Source organism: Scyliorhinus torazame, chromosome 2 (genome assembly GCF_047496885.1).
Source record: "Scyliorhinus torazame isolate Kashiwa2021f chromosome 2, sScyTor2.1, whole genome shotgun sequence".
In the NCBI taxonomy this organism is placed as follows: Eukaryota; Metazoa; Chordata; class Chondrichthyes; order Carcharhiniformes; family Scyliorhinidae; genus Scyliorhinus; species Scyliorhinus torazame.
The window spans coordinates 167,929,803-167,945,255 of record NC_092708.1 but is presented as its reverse complement, the minus strand read 5'-3'; the positions used below and the strand labels follow the sequence as shown (position 1 = coordinate 167,945,255).

The window sequence follows — 15,453 nt, the reverse complement described above, 5'->3', positions numbered from 1 at the left end:
ATCTTTCAAGGTGCTAAAAGATTCTCAAGTGGTATCTTTTGGATATATACGGACTTGCCCTCTGAAGGGAAAGTAGTTATGGGACCAAAACCACATTCTTTTAATGTGAAAGTGCTATTCTATGGTAAATCTATAATCTGTATGTCGGTTCTGAGGAGTCCAGATGTTCATCGCCTTTTAGCAAATCAATGGTTGGAAAATCATTCGCTTTTCTCCCCCCCCCCCCCCCTCCCCCCCATCACCTGTTTTGTGCCACATGTGTTGTGCAGTGTGTCTCACCAGTCACATACACAATGTCGATTAAAGAGTTTGTATGGCTGGCTTTTCAAATAATAGCCTTATGTTTGTATGTCTCTACACCTGACGTACAAGATTTTTTTTTTTTTAGTTATTCCTGGTGCTTTACAATCTGTGTCTGGTGTTCAACCAGCATGCATTTGTGCCAGGTTACAAGAATTGCAGCTGGGCGGCATGTGGAGCAGTGGTCAGCACTGGGACTGCGGCGCTGAGGACCCGGGTTCGAATCCCGGCTCTGGGTCACTGTCCGTGTGGGGTTTGTACATTCTCCCCATGTCTGCGTGGGTTCACCCCCATAACCCAAAGATGTGCAGGCTAGGTGGATTGGCCACGCTAAATTGTCCCTTAATTGGAAAAAAATAATTGGGTACTCTAAATTTATTTTAAAAAGAATTGCAGCCAATTTGAGCAACCATCAATAGTATTATGGAGAATGTGGAAACTGACAAGAGAAGAGCAGACTACTCCGATTCAACCTTTTTAATGCCTGCCTAATAAAAAGAGCCATTTTATCCTGTGTGCTGTGTTTTGAGAAGTGACTGACATTGACTTTGTTTTATCATCAAAGGTTCCACCGGCAGATGTCTGAGCCATGCCACCCATACCCACCCCAGTCAGGAGTCTCCAGCGACAGTCGGCAAGTTTACCAGCGCCAGATGTCGGAACCAATGCCTTCACCGTCTCCTCAGGGCTTTAAGCAGGAGTATCATGACTCGCGTTATGATCATATTACTACAGGCGTCCGGGGTCCCAGCAGACAGAATTTCCAGCCCTCTCTCGGGATTAAGCAGGAGCCAAGAGACTACTGCTATGATTCAGGTTGGTCCCCTACACTGGCCTGGTGTTGAGGCATACAGATCGCAATGACCTGTTATTTCAGTCGGTGTAAAATGCAGTCTTTCCTACCTTGTCAAATGATGAGTTGTTGATGGTTTGAAGGAATGAGTCTGGGCTGTCTTCCCGCCCTTGGGCATTCCGCATCATTTTTTAAAATTATCTTCGTCATCAGCAAGCTGGGAGATTTGTTACCACGGCGATAGGCCTTGGTTGGCATTTCACACGTTTACTTCACGGAGGTTGTTTGACAGACGTGGCTGAGAACATTCTACAAAGTGACCTTTTGTTTTAGGCCAATCTTTCATGATAGGGGAGGGAGGAAGTCACAAAACCCAGTTTTTGGAGCAACTCACTTCTGGTATTAACTTCTAATGCCTGTGGATTGTCCTTCGCACATCTTCCATGTGCTTAAAAACAAAAAAGAACCTTTAACTGTTTGACATTTAAGAGTCAAATTGTTTCATGCAGTTTGCAAAACTTTTTCTTGAAGTGTGTTTTTAATTTGACGCTCTGTTATGTGACTGGAAATGCTTTTAATCAGCTTAGGCTAAAAATACCATCACCTATAAGAGGCTGAGTGGTGATCTGCAATAAAGCTAAACAGATGGTAAAGATTTAAAGCTAAAGGACAATGTCTAATAGCATCCAAGGATTTGGGAGAACAGATTTTTAAATGTAGGTCAGGGTTTCATGTGCTTTTTTAAAAGAAAAAATTCCATTCCCTGATTCACATTGACTGCTGAAACTTGTTTATTGGTCCACCCGTCAGATGCAAAAATCTAGTAGATGCTGGTTTACAAGCCGAGAAATCTGATTTTGTTGGACAGCAGCCAAGAAGCATCTGCTTTCTTTGTCTATATTGGTGTCACCTGTCTGTCCACTGGGACTGGCTGACCTAGCTTTTCATGCTGGTTGAAGGTGGGGCGGAGTGAAAAAATTATTTGTAATAGCTGGACTCCTGTTAAGAACCCCTCCCAAAGAGTTTCCGGTGACGGCGGACGGGAGGCGGCCGCACAATGGAGAGCTCCTGCTCGGGAACGGCATTTCCGGGGCTTTAAGCCCGGTCCCAAGGTCCACGGAGGCGGCAGAAGCAGGGAGAAGACACTGAGGAGGCACAGTGAAGACACAGGAGGGAAAAAAACCCAAAGAAAAATGTCGAGGGTGAGCAAAAAAACGGCCGAAAAAAACCCAGCTGGAGGTCTGTCGGGGAGTGAAAAGGTCACCAGGAAAAATGGAGGCTGGAGCACCAGGGAAGGCCGCACTGCTTACGGCTGAAGAAATAACCAAGGTGATGGCTGCGGAATTTGAAAAGCAGTTGGCGCAGATTGCGAAATGCATGGCGACGGTGAGGAAGGAGATGAGGGAGGCTTTGAGTGTGCTGGTGGAGGAGGCGGTTTCCCCGGTGAGGACGGAGGTGGCGAGCGCAGTGGCGGAGGTGCGAGAGCAAGGGGAGGCGCTGAAGGAAGGGAAGGAGACGTTATTACAGCACGGTGATCAACTTGCCTCGATGGGGAAAGAGATGCGGTAGGTGATGGATACTAACAAGGATCTGCGAGGAAAAATGGAAGACCTGGAAAATAGATCCAGGCAACAGAACTTGAGGATTGTGGGGCTGCCCGAAGGAGTTGAAGGACCGAAGCCGACTGAGTATTTTGCCGCGATGCTGGCAAAACTATTGGGAGAGGGGGAGGATCCCTCCCGATATGAACTGGATCGGGCTCGTCAGTCGTGGAGGCCTGTACCAAAGGCAAGTGAGCCGCCAAGGGCAGTGACTCTGTGCTTCCGTAGGTACAGGGTGAAGGAGAAGGTCCTGAGCTGGGCCAAGCAGAAGCGGGTGGTGCAGTGGGCTGGAGCTGGTATACGTGTAGAGTTGGCAAGGAGGCGGGCTGCCTTCAACCGGGTGAAGAGGGCACTGTTGAAGAGGGCACTGTACATTAGCAAGGTGCGGTGCGGCATTGTATATCCAGCGAAGCTGAGGGTGACTTACAAGCTCAGGGACTTTTATTTTGGAACGGCGGAAGCAGCGGAGGAGTTTGCGAAAGCAGAAGGACTGGCAGAACTGACAAATTGAGGAATGGCCATGTGCCGATGTAACCTCATGACTGTATTTTTTGTATCACTGTGCGTGGGTGTAGAGATTAAAGGAGCCAGTGTGGTATATATTTGGACAAGGGAAGGGATGGGACTTTCACTCGAAATGAGAGTTCTTTGGGGTGTAGGTGGATATGCGGGGTTTGTGTGCTAAAAGGGGATCTTTGGGCTTTCCTGGGGCCGGGCAAGTGGGAAAGGGACCCGGGCGGGGGCCTCCACGCTGGCCGGTTTGTGCTGGCCAGTGAATGGGAGTGAGGTGGGGGGAGGGGCTGCGGCCATCGGAGCCTGGCAGAACAGGGTCCGAGTGATCTAGCTGGGGTGGAAAGTTGGGGGGGAAGGAACCGAGGTTGGCGGGAGGAGTTTTACAAGAGGCAGTGGATGGGAGGAGCTGGAGACCTGGGGCGGGGGTGGGGGGTGGGAAGCTGTGTAAGATTAAGGGTGACTACGGGTAATCCCTGATTCCTTTTTGTCATTTGTTTATGTAAACATGCGGGTTGAGGTTCGGGGGTTGGTGGGTAGATGGGATTGTTGATATTATGGGGACTGACATGTCTTGCTGATTATTGTTTATTGTTGATGGATGTAAATGTGGGAGAAAATGTGAAAATGGAGGAGAATAAAAAAAATTTATTAAAAAAAAAAAAGAACCCATCCCAAAAAGAAATCCCCTATTCCACTTGAGATAGCACAATGCAGGAAGGTACAAAATGATGCCAGTTCACTAAAATGGCTGTTACAGATTCTACAGCAATTGCCTAGTTTTCCCGAATGGTACTTTTCTCAAATGGTCAAACATATCGATGTGTATTGCACTGAAAAAAGATGAACATGTCGATTCACAACAAGTCGCACCACTGTAAATAACTCCGCCCAGTTTAACCGTATCTTCTTAAACCAAGTTCTTCCCATCAGGGAGACTCCTCTTCCCACCCACCCCACCATGGCAATTAATAGGCTGCAGCATTGTATTTCACTTTAACATTAGCTTGACCTAACACTGGAATACTGTTATTGGAGTAACTAGTCAGTTTTGTATAAGGGAATGTGACTTGGAGACTTCTGGTACTCTCCTTCTGAGATAATCAACTTGGCTGCAGTTGTATCAGAGAGATGAAAGTAAGTTGTGTTCTCAACTTTCATTTCTACTGTGGGTGCTGGAAGTATATTTTCAGCCCTATTGCTCTCTCCTTCCATGGTCTCCGAGTACAACTCTCGATCTTCCTGCTTGATAATATCGACTTCATGAGAATATTTGAGGATTTTAAGGTTCCTGAAGTAGCTTTAGACCTACCACAATCTTGACCTGGTGCTTGACCATGAGCTGTTTCCTCGACTTCTGCATAACATCATTTAAAAAATAAATTTAGATACCTAATTCACTTTTTCCAATTAAGAGGCAATTTAGCATGGCCAATCCACCTAGCCTGTACATCTTTGGGTTGTGGGGGCTAAACCCACGCAAACACGGGGAGAATGTGCAAACTCCACACGGACAGTGACCCAGAGCCGGGATCGAACCTGGGACCTCGGAGCCATGAGGCAACAGGGCTAACCCACTGCGCCACCGTGCTGCCCCCTGCATAACATCTTTGACTGGAAATGCTTACCACTGCAACCGTAGTATCTAAATTTCTGACTTGGAGACTGTGAATTTGGCTGCGGTGACCTGGATCCCATTGAAACCTGGTGAATCTGCCTGACCAGGTCCAGATAAGAACTCCCTCCCTTGCAATTTGGAGTTAGTTCTTTCTGTCATTCCATGGCTGTGGCTTCATTGAAGACCTCTTTCCACATCAGCTCATTACCTTTGTTCAAAAGCTTGGCCTGGATTTTATTGTTCTTTAGGCCTCGTACAAACATGTCTCAAAGGTTGCTTTTCTAAATTTGGGCCATACCCACAGTGAACAGAGAGTTTTCTTTAATTCAAGAATGTAATTACAACAATTATTTTTTTAAATTTAGAGTACCCAATTAATTTCTTTTTCCAATTAAGGGACAATTTAGTGTGGCCAATCCACCTAACTTGCAAATCTTTGGGTTGTGGAGGTGAAACCCACACAGACATGGGGAGAATGTGCACACTCCACATGGACAGTGATTTCTGGCCAGGATTGAACTCCGTGCCGTAGGCAGCAGTGCTAGCCACTGTGCGGCCCCAATCTGCAACAATCTAACGTGACAACTTCTTCCTTCATGAAATGCAACACAGCAGAATCTCATTCTTAGTCAAGTCATAATAGAGTCCTGAGACTCATTTATTTCTGAATAATCCATAATACTGGGATTTCGCAGTCAATGTTGAGTTAGAATCCATTGCAAATGTGTCTTGCCCCATCATGTTGAGGAAAACATTGACTTTATCCTAGTGTCCTATTTTGTTTTCTTTTTCAACCAAATGCAAAGCCTTCATTTGTAATTAAACCTGTCCTCTTTGTGAAGGTTGAATTTCCCCTTGTCCCCAATCTTCAGTACCATTTTTCTTGTGTTCCGTGACCACTCGGTGTACCTGAATATGATAGACACACGAGGAAGAATCTTTCAGATCGCTCAAACGGCCTCCAGATCAACGCTGAGTTTCAACAAGCGTATCACAATGTTCTTCTCAAATGAAGTGTAAAGGAAGAATTTTATCCTATCCTTACTGTGAACAGATTAACATGTGGATTCACAACAAGCAGCTATTATTGACGTTGGCACAGTGGTTACCACTGCTGCCTCACAGCGGCAGGGACCCGGGTTCAATTCTAGCCTTGGGTGACTGGAGTTTGCATGTACTCCCAGTGTCTGCGTGGGTTTCCTCTGGGTCCTCTGGTTTCCTCCCACAGTCCAAAGATGTGCGGGTTAGGTGGATTGGCCGTGCTAAATTTTCCCTTAGGGTCCGACGGTTAGCTGAGATTATGGGGATAGACCGGGGGAGTGGGCCTAGGTAGGGGTGCTCTTTCGATGGGTCAAATGGCCTCGTTCTGCACTGTAGGAATTCTAGGATTCTCCCCACCAGGAGGGCAATATAACAAAATGCTCAGGTCTTGCAACTGTCCCTCCTGCTCTCTGTTCCTACCTTCCTCCTTCCTCCCCATACTGTCCTAGGTCAGGTTTTGACTGTGTCCAGAAGACCTACGCATCCCACACTTGACAAATGTAATTTTGAATTGATCACTGGAGAACTTTAAACAAGACCTCAGTGCATCCCAAATTCAGAGTATTGGGAGTAGATTAGAAGTGTAGTAGAGTGGCTTCTATATTCTTGCTAGGCCTCGGAGGGTGGAGGAAGGTGAGAGTCCAAGACCCGGTGATTGCTCTCCCTCAGTCCAATTTACTCTAGTTGGTTTGATGTCCCTGATCCAAATAACCTGGCAACCTAAACCCAACTCTGCGGATGTAGTTCAAAGACCAGAGAAAATGTAGTTCTCTGGCGGTCCGGTTCTTTCTATTGCAGAATGTTGACAGCACAGAGTACCACATACCTGTTTCATCAACACCTTTGAGTGTAAAACTGCCTCAAAAGCTTTGCACAAAGTGAAGTTGCATACATTTTATTTCGATTGAACAATGCCCTATTTAGTGGTCAGATTTTAACACTTAAATATTAATGAAGAACTCTTATGTGGTGCAAATGGAGTCTTTAATCAAGGGTGGGAGGAGACTTGTGTGGAACATCAATGTAGATGTTACTGAATAACTTCTCTCTGTGCTCTAGACACAATGTGAGTCTTATTTTTTTAGTAAATTTATTTAGTCGGTGTCTGTCTGCAGTAAGGCCCCAATATTCTTTGCCCCCGGTGCAGAAACTTACAATTTGACGGTTTTATTGTTGAAGAAGCAAGTAACAATAGCCTTAGGATCGTGGATCAGAAACTGCAGCGTCCAATTTTCCCATCTATTTCCAGTTAAGCAAGGCAATAACCAGGGACAGACACGCACAATTTCAGCGCTTAACCATGGGTTTTATTTTAAAATTGCATTCTCTTCCTGTAAAGACACCAGGCACTTGATGATGCTTTCATGTTAGAAGTGGCGACAGCTTGTTTTAAGGCTTACATTTTCACTTGTCTTGGTGTGTGAATTATTAATGCACACCTGTTTGTCTTGCTTTGCTTCCTGAGTTGCCCAGAGATGTTCCTGAGATGTTTCAGTGGGTTGCAATTCCCATATTGTTTTCACTTGCTTAAATAAACTGTTACAGTAAATGTTCTAGTCCCACCTGTTTAATTCCTTCTTTTCTCTCTCTAAATCTTTTTGTACAGAAGTGCCTAATTGCCAATCCTCTTACATTTCGGGAGGAAGCTATTACACGAGTCCCAACAACTCGGAAGGTAAGTCACACCATTTTGTTTTTCATTGTTTATTTTGAGCATGGAATCCTATCCAGCCACAGCTATTCTGATAACTCTGGAGTGCTGTGTCCTACAATAGTCTGATTTTAATGTTAAGGTACGCAGCAGAATTTCAAAGTCAGTATTTTGCGTAAGGCAGCTACAGGCAGCAGATTATTAAGACTATTGGTTTAGATACAACATGAACCCAGCAGATAATTGGATTATAATATATTCTTCTTGAGGAAAGGCACTGAGGTTTTGGCATGGAGAATGGCCATTTGGACCAGGGGCTGGCTTGACTGCCTGCATTTATAGAACTATTTCAGCAAGCAATGATTCCTTCAGAGGAGACGAGATGCAAGTGTGAGGTAATGCACTTGGGCAGGACAAACAAGACAATGGATGAACGGCAGGACTCTGGGAAGCACCAAGGAGCAGAGGGATCTTAATATGCATGTACATCGATCCCTTAAGGTAGCTGGGCAGGTGGATACCGTGGTTAAGAAGGCATATGGTATTCTTATCATCATTAGCTGAGGCTTAGAGTTTTAAGAGCAGGGGGACTATGCTGGAACTGTATAAAACATTGGTTATGCCATAGCTAGAGTATTGTGTGCAGTTCTGGAATGCACATTATAGGAAGGATGTGCTAGCACTGGAAAAGATGCAGAGGAGATTTACCGGGATGTTGCCTGGGCTGGAGAGTTTTAGCTGTGAAGAGCGTTTGGATAGACTGGGGTTGTTTTCCTTGGAGCAGAAGTGACTGAAGGGTACACGAGATGTACAAAATTATAAGGAGCCTAGATAGAGTAAATGGGTAGAAACGTTTCCCCTTGGTGGAGGGATCATTGACCAAGGGGCATAATTTACGGTAAGGGGTCGGAGGTTTAGAGGGGATTGAGGAAGAACTTATTCACGCAGACAGTGGTGGGAGACTGGAACTCATTGCCTGAGAGGGTGATGGAAGCAGAGACCTCATAACATTTAAGTATTTAGACATGCACTCGTGATGCCGAGGCATACAAGGCTATGGGCCAAGTGGGATTAAGTAGGTGGTTGATTTTGACCGATGCAGACTCAATGGGCTAAAAGGCCTTTTCTGTGCTGTAGATCTGTTACATTTGAGCAACTATTTTTTTGAAAAGGTTCCGCACTCCAGAACTGAAGTCGATAATTGCACATTTGTGCACAAGCCGGTCATTTCCGTGTCACTATTCCCACTCTGCTGGGTGTGCAGTGGAAACCCTTGTTCACGACATTTTTGCACACTTCTCAAAGCAGCGCAACAGCAGCTCGCAGGCAATTGCCAACCCTAAATTTGACATGTTCCTCTGCGATGGTGTTTAAATATTATGGCAATTTATCTTTTAACAAAGAAGTCAAATAATGAGTGAACGATGGATTCAGACATTCACTATCAAGCATGACAATGTTCTATTTAATTTTCTACGATATCTACATAGCTGATTGAAAAGTGCAGGTGTAATCTATTTTGGAACTCTTTTGAGGGTTTAACGGAACCATTACCATTCTCACCTACTGGGGTCTCTGGCAGCTGTGGATTTTAGTTGCTTGTTCGTGTTGCTTTTTATAAGTTTCTTACGCGCTGGTGGTTAATGCTTCAGCTGAAATTGTACCTCAAAGCTTCAGAAGAAGCATTGCATGGTAATGTAATTAGGAAAAAACTAGGTTACTCAAAATCTCAACCCCAAAATGCAGATGCTGCAACTTGATAAGTGTCTTTTCTTAATCCGGTGTTGTCCTACTACAAACAACCAGCTTTTCTGGCGTATATAAGCACACTCTAAATTTTAAGATCAGAAAATGTACTTTTTAAAAATTACTTTATTTTTCAATTGAAATCACTACCCCCCCCCGATTGATTGCTTTCTTTTTTTTTAACTTCCATCCCCATCTTGTCAGAAGGCAAATAGCTAATCAATGAAATTCTTCCATTTGGAAACTGAGGTTTGGGATCGCCTTTGGTTACAAAAGTGAAGGTTACAAAATGTAGCCATTTCGCTAGGATTTATCTTTAGACTCCAATTTAGAATGCTAAGCACCATTGAAGATTTATTCAAGGCTGCAGCACAACAGTAGGCCTGTTCGATCGTAATCTCGGAGCTGGTGCGAGTTGTTCACTCAGATAATGGAACTTGGATCAGCGGAGTTTTAAAATGGCGATCAGTTTACTAGCACTCATGTTCCAGAGTAGCAGAAAGTCAAATTACCCCAAGCGCAAAACCCACAAGAAAGTTGCCTTTTAATGGCCTTTTCTACCTGCAGCACTAGCATAGGAAACAAAAAATCTCTATATCTGTGCTTCCAGATCTTTTTTGTTCCTCCACCTTGCCACTTGTAAGTCCTTTGACAAAATCTAGCATTTTGTACTCTTCTACATCGCACTGCATTTACCACCCGTTGCCCATTCTGCAAACTCATCAAATGCTCCAGGGCTGATATATAACCTATAGTTGTCTGTAATTCAAGAAGTCTTATCTCTGTAGCACACACAGAATTATTGGCTTTGTATTGTGTCAGTGTCACATTGAGAATTGTTTTGAAAAGCAAGCTCATATTTTACTTAAAAGTGCCTTCTGACTGAGAAATATGTTGGCAATGGAAGTCTGTTGCTAATTGAAAATGTCCCGTTTTTAACCTTTTCTCAGGTTTCCCTTATGAGAAGGATCCACGACTGTACTATGATGATACATGTGTGGTACCAGATAGGATTGATCGTAAGTAATGGGCTTGCTTACTATTGTAATGCTGTTTAACTTTGGTTCCAAATAGAATTCTGGTTCAGTGGTCGTGGGGGTGAAATCCACGCAGTCACGGGGAGAATGTGCAAACGCCACGCTGACAGTGACCCAGGGCCGGGATTGAACCCGGGTCTTCAGTGCCGTAGGCAGCAGTGCTAACCACTGCGCCACCATGCCACCCATTTGTGGTTAAATGTTATCAGCCATGTCATAAGAACATAAGAACTAGGAACAGGAGTAGGCCATTTGGCCCCTCGTGTCTGCTCCGCCATTCAATGAGATCATGGCTGATCTTTGTGGACTCAGCTCCACTCTCCGGCCCGTACACCATATCCCCGAATCCCTTTATTCTTTAGAAAGGTATCTATCTTTTTCTTAAAAACGTTTAAAGAAGGAGCCTCAACTGCTTCACTGGGCAAGGAATTCCAGAGATTCACAACCCTTTGGGTGAAGAAGTTCCTCCTAAACTTGGTCCTAAATCTTCTTCCCCTTATTTTGAGGCTATGCCCCCTAGTTCTGCTTTCCCCGACCAGTGGAAACAACCTGCCCGCATCTATCCTATCTATTCCCTTCATAATTTTATATGTTTCAATAAGATCCGCCCCGCATCCTTCTAAACTCCAATGAGTACAGTCCCAGTCTACTCAACCTCTCGTCATAATCTAATCCGCTCAACTCTGGGATCAACCTAGTGAATCTCCTCTGCACTCCCTCCAGTGCCAATATGTCCTTTCTCAGGTAAGGAGACCAAAACTGAACACACTACTCCAGATATGGCCTCACCAACACCTTATACAATTGCAGCATAACCTCCCTAGTCTTGAACTCCATCCCTCTAGCAATGAAAGACAAAATTCGATTAGCCTTCTTAATCACCTGTTGCACCTGCACACCAACTTTTTGCGACTCGTGCACCAGCACACCCAGGTCCCTCTGCACAGCAGCATGTTTTAACATCTTACCGTTTAAATAATAATCCATTCTGCTGTTGTTCCTCCCAAAATGGATAGCCTCACACTTGGCAACATTGAATTCCATCTGCCAGACCCTAGCCCATTCACCTAACCTATCCAAATCCTTCTGCAGACTTCCGGTATCCTCTGCACTTTTTGCTTTACCACTCATCTTAGTGTCGTCTGCAAACTTTGCCACATTGCACTTGGTCCCCAACTCCAAATCATCTATGTAAATTGTGAACGACTGCGGGCCCAACACTGATCCTTGAGGGACCCCACTAGTTACAGGTTGCCAACCAGAGAAACACCCATTTATCCCCACTCTCTGCTTTCTGTTAGTTAACCAATCCTCTACCCATGCTACCACTTTACCCTCAATACCATGCATCTTTAGTTTATGCAGCAACCTTTTGTGTGGCACCTTGTCAAAAGCTTTCTGGAAATCCAGATATACCACATCCATTGGCTCCCCGTTATCTACTGCACTGGTAACGTCCTCAAACAATTCTACAAAATTAGTCAGACACGACCTACCCTTTATGAACCCATGCTGCGTCTGCCCAATGGGACAATTTCCCTCCAGGTGCCCCGCTATTTCCTCCTTAATGATAGATTCCAGCATTTTCCCTACAACCGAAGTTAAGCTTACCGGCCTATAATTACCCGCTTTCTGCCGACCTCCTTTTTTAAACAGTGGTGTCACGTTTGCTACTTTCCAATCCTCTGGGACCACCCCAGAGTCTAGTGAATTTTGATAAATTATCACTAGTGCGTTTACAATTTCCTTAGCCATCTCTTTTAACACTCTCTGGGATGCATCCCATCAGGGCCAGGAGACTTGTCTACCTTTAGCCCCATTAGCTTGCCCAATACTGCCTCCTTAGTGATTACAATCATCTCAAGGTCCTCGCCTATCATATCTTTATTTCCATCAGTCACTGGCATGTTATTTGTGTCTTCCACTGTGAAGACTGACCCAAAAAACCTGTTCAGCTCCTCAGCCATTTCCCCGTCTCCTATTATTAAATTTACCTTTGCCACTCTTTTTTGTCTTGTATATTTGTAGAAGCTTTTACTATCTGCTTTTATGTTCTGAGCAAGTTTACTTTCGTAGTCTACCTTACTCTTCATGCTTCTTGTCACCAAACTGACCCTTACTGGAAAGTGCACATGTAATTATATCGTAAGAATTGGATTGGGAGCACTCCTGCCTCACCAAACCGCCACCAGACTGCAGGCTTTTTTCCTAGTTTTAAGACCTGAAAAAATGGCTATTATGTAAGGCCTGTTATCAGTGAGGATCATATACTCCAATAAAAGCATGATTTTTCTAGAAGGGAAATATTCAGATGGGGTTGAGGCAATAACCTATTCCAAACAGAAGTCTATTGTTAATAATGAAGATGCTTTTTGAATTTTAAAATATTCATTGCTAAGACTTGGAACTGTTTCCAAGGATGAGATCATCAGAATGGGGTGAGTCAGTTGGTTTGATGATTCACTTTCGGGCCAACAGGATTGATATATAATGATTCAAACACTAATTTTCCATTTAAACAAAATATTTGATTGAAGAATCGGGACCTTTTATTATGATCCTTTATGGTGATTGAGGAACAAGGTTGGTGTGTGTCTTGAGTGTTTTTCTTGAAAGGGATAAAATTGAAGTATTCACTATTGCCTAATCTGTGCCAGCTGCTGAGTGAGAGCGTGAGCCAATAATGTCCAATGCAAGCCTTTTTCCCCCCTCATGTTTGTTCAAGTCACTCCCGCTCATCAATGGAATTTTTGTTGGTTCCTGAAGGAACTGGCGATTTTGGGGGGGTGGGGGAGCCTCTGCATTAATTCTTCACGTCAATATAAAACATACAAAACTTGTCATGTCTCCACTGTCGAGCAGAGGAACACTCAGCAATATGCTTTTCTGGTTTAAGTAGTGTGGGGTTTAATTCTCTGAAAATTGGTGTTTGTTGAGATGGAAAGCAGTTGGTAAGGAAAATGAAGCCAGCTTTTCATTCTTGACTTAATCTTTTTTAATAGATAAAGTCAAGCAGGAATCACCTGTATACAGGGAAAATCTGCCATACCAGCGTCGTGGTTCTTTACAGCTGTGGCAATTCCTGGTAACCCTCTTGGATGATCCATCAAATTCCCATTTTATCGCATGGACAGGCCGAGGCATGGAGTTCAAGTTGATTGAACCCGAAGAGGTAGGTGCTACATTAGGACCTTTCTTCATATTTATTTGAATTGATCTTTGTGATCTTCCAAGTCTGGTCTGTTGCACATCTGGGGCGAAATTCTCCGGAAACGGCACGATGTCCACCGACTGGCGCCCAAAATGGCGCAAATCAGACGGGCATCGCGCCGCCCCAAAGGTGCGGAATCCTCCGCATCTTTGGGGGCCGAGCCCCAACCTTGAGGGGCTAGGTCGGCGCCGGATGAATTTCCGCCCCGCCAGCTGGCAGACGGGCATCGCGCCGCCCCAAAGGTGCGGAATCCTCCGCATCTTTGGGGGCCGAGCCCCAACCTTGAGGGGCTAGGTCGGCGCCGGATGAATTTCCGCCCCGCCAGCTGGCGGGAAAGGCCTTTGGTGCCCCGCCAGCTGGCGCAGAAATGACATCTCCGGGCGGCGCATGCGCGGGAGCGTCATCGGCCGCTGACGGCATTCCCGCGCATGCGCATTGGAGGGAGTCTCTTCTGCCTCCGCCATGGTGGAGCCCGTGGCGGAAGGGAAAGAGTGCCCCCACTGCACAGGCCCGCCCGCGGATCGGTGGGCCCTGATCGCGGGCCAGGCCACCGTGGGGGCACCCCCGGGGCCAGATCGCCCCGCGTCCCCCCAAGGACCCCGGAGCCCGCCCGCGCTGCCTTGTCCCGCCGGTAAGGTAGGTGGTTTAATCTATGCCGGCGGGACAGGCATTTTAGCGGCGGGACTTCGGCCCATCCGGGCCGGAGAATTGAGCGGGGGGGGGGCCCGGCGTGCCGCGATTCCCGCCCCCGCCGAATATCCGGTGCCGGAGACTTCGGCAACCGGCGGGGTCGGGATTCAAGCCAGCCCCCGGCGATTCTCCGACCCGGCAGGGGGTCGGAGAATCTCGCCCCTGGTTTTCATCCCTCCACATGGCTATGCCTTCAGTTGCCTAGGCCAAAAGCAGGTAGTTGTGGTCTTCCCCCCCCCCCCCCCCGCCCCCCAACCGACTTCCATCAGTGAAAACCTGCATAAACCGATCACCCGACAGAATGTTGTTAGATTTCCTATTGAAGAGATATTATGACAAAGCAAAGGGTGAAAGAACTAAGTCAGATCTATATTTTTTTAAATGGAAATTAGAATGACTTAATGAACTTTGCCTTTGTTCAGTTCTGCAGTTATTTGAATAAGGTGAACTGAATTTTTTTTCTGTTACTAATAATTTAGTGGCTTTATCATGGTATAGCGTACTGCTGAATGTTACAAGACAAAGTAACCATTGAAGGAACAGAACCTTTTTTTAAAAAACAACAATGTGTGCTTTATAACCTTGCATCAGATTTAACTTACCATTGTGGTGTTGCAGGAAGATAAACTGCAATTGTCCCACATTTATTTCGGATTTACCTAGAAATGGTACATAATAGCTGGGACTCTGGTTCAGTGGTGGTCTGGAACACCGAGTTTATTCCTGGAGTTCAAACAAGTTTGAAAAGTATTAACTGAAGCCCCATTTCCATAGAGACCGGGCCATTTTCTTGTTTTTGTGTATTAGGATTTCCGCTGTGCCCCAGGGTTTTAATACAGCCATTCATCTGTACTGCTAGGGTGTGGTCACAAGCCTTCATTTAAAAGGAGCAGTCAAAATGTGTAGCTATGTCTCCAATAACCTCTTACATCTTTTGCTTGCCTGGAGCTAATGTCTGTGTTTTAAAATTGTGTATGTGTGTGGGATGAGATGAAGGCATCTTAATTTGCTAGTATCCCACAGCTACTCAGTCCAAAAAGATTATGTTCTCCACAAATTATTTATAAAGAAGAAATGCCAGTGTGATCTTGCCCCATTCAGAAAATATTTGCTCTGAAGAGTATTGTACAGCCCAAGGGTACAGATACACGGGCTGCCTAGGGTTTGCTGAGATAACTGAAAAGCAGATGAGGGATGAGCCAGATACAGGCTCCCACTGGGTCCAGGGAAGGTTGTAGTTGAAACCGCACAGTAT

The 15,453-nt window shown here is 45.3% G+C and overlaps 1 protein-coding gene across 2 annotated transcripts in view; it reads left to right on the top strand.

Annotated features, from left to right (window-relative positions):
- LOC140393272 (ETS translocation variant 5-like) overlaps positions 1-15,453 on the top strand; it is a 35,853-nt gene that overhangs the window by 15,362 nt on the left and 5,038 nt on the right. For both annotated transcript variants that reach the window (XM_072479568.1, XM_072479575.1), the window contains exons 8-11: positions 866-1,116; positions 7,470-7,538; positions 10,211-10,279; positions 13,300-13,469. In XM_072479568.1, the coding sequence (XP_072335669.1) occupies positions 866-1,116; positions 7,470-7,538; positions 10,211-10,279; positions 13,300-13,469 (559 nt within the window). The remainder of the gene's footprint in view (positions 1-865; positions 1,117-7,469; positions 7,539-10,210; positions 10,280-13,299; positions 13,470-15,453) is intronic.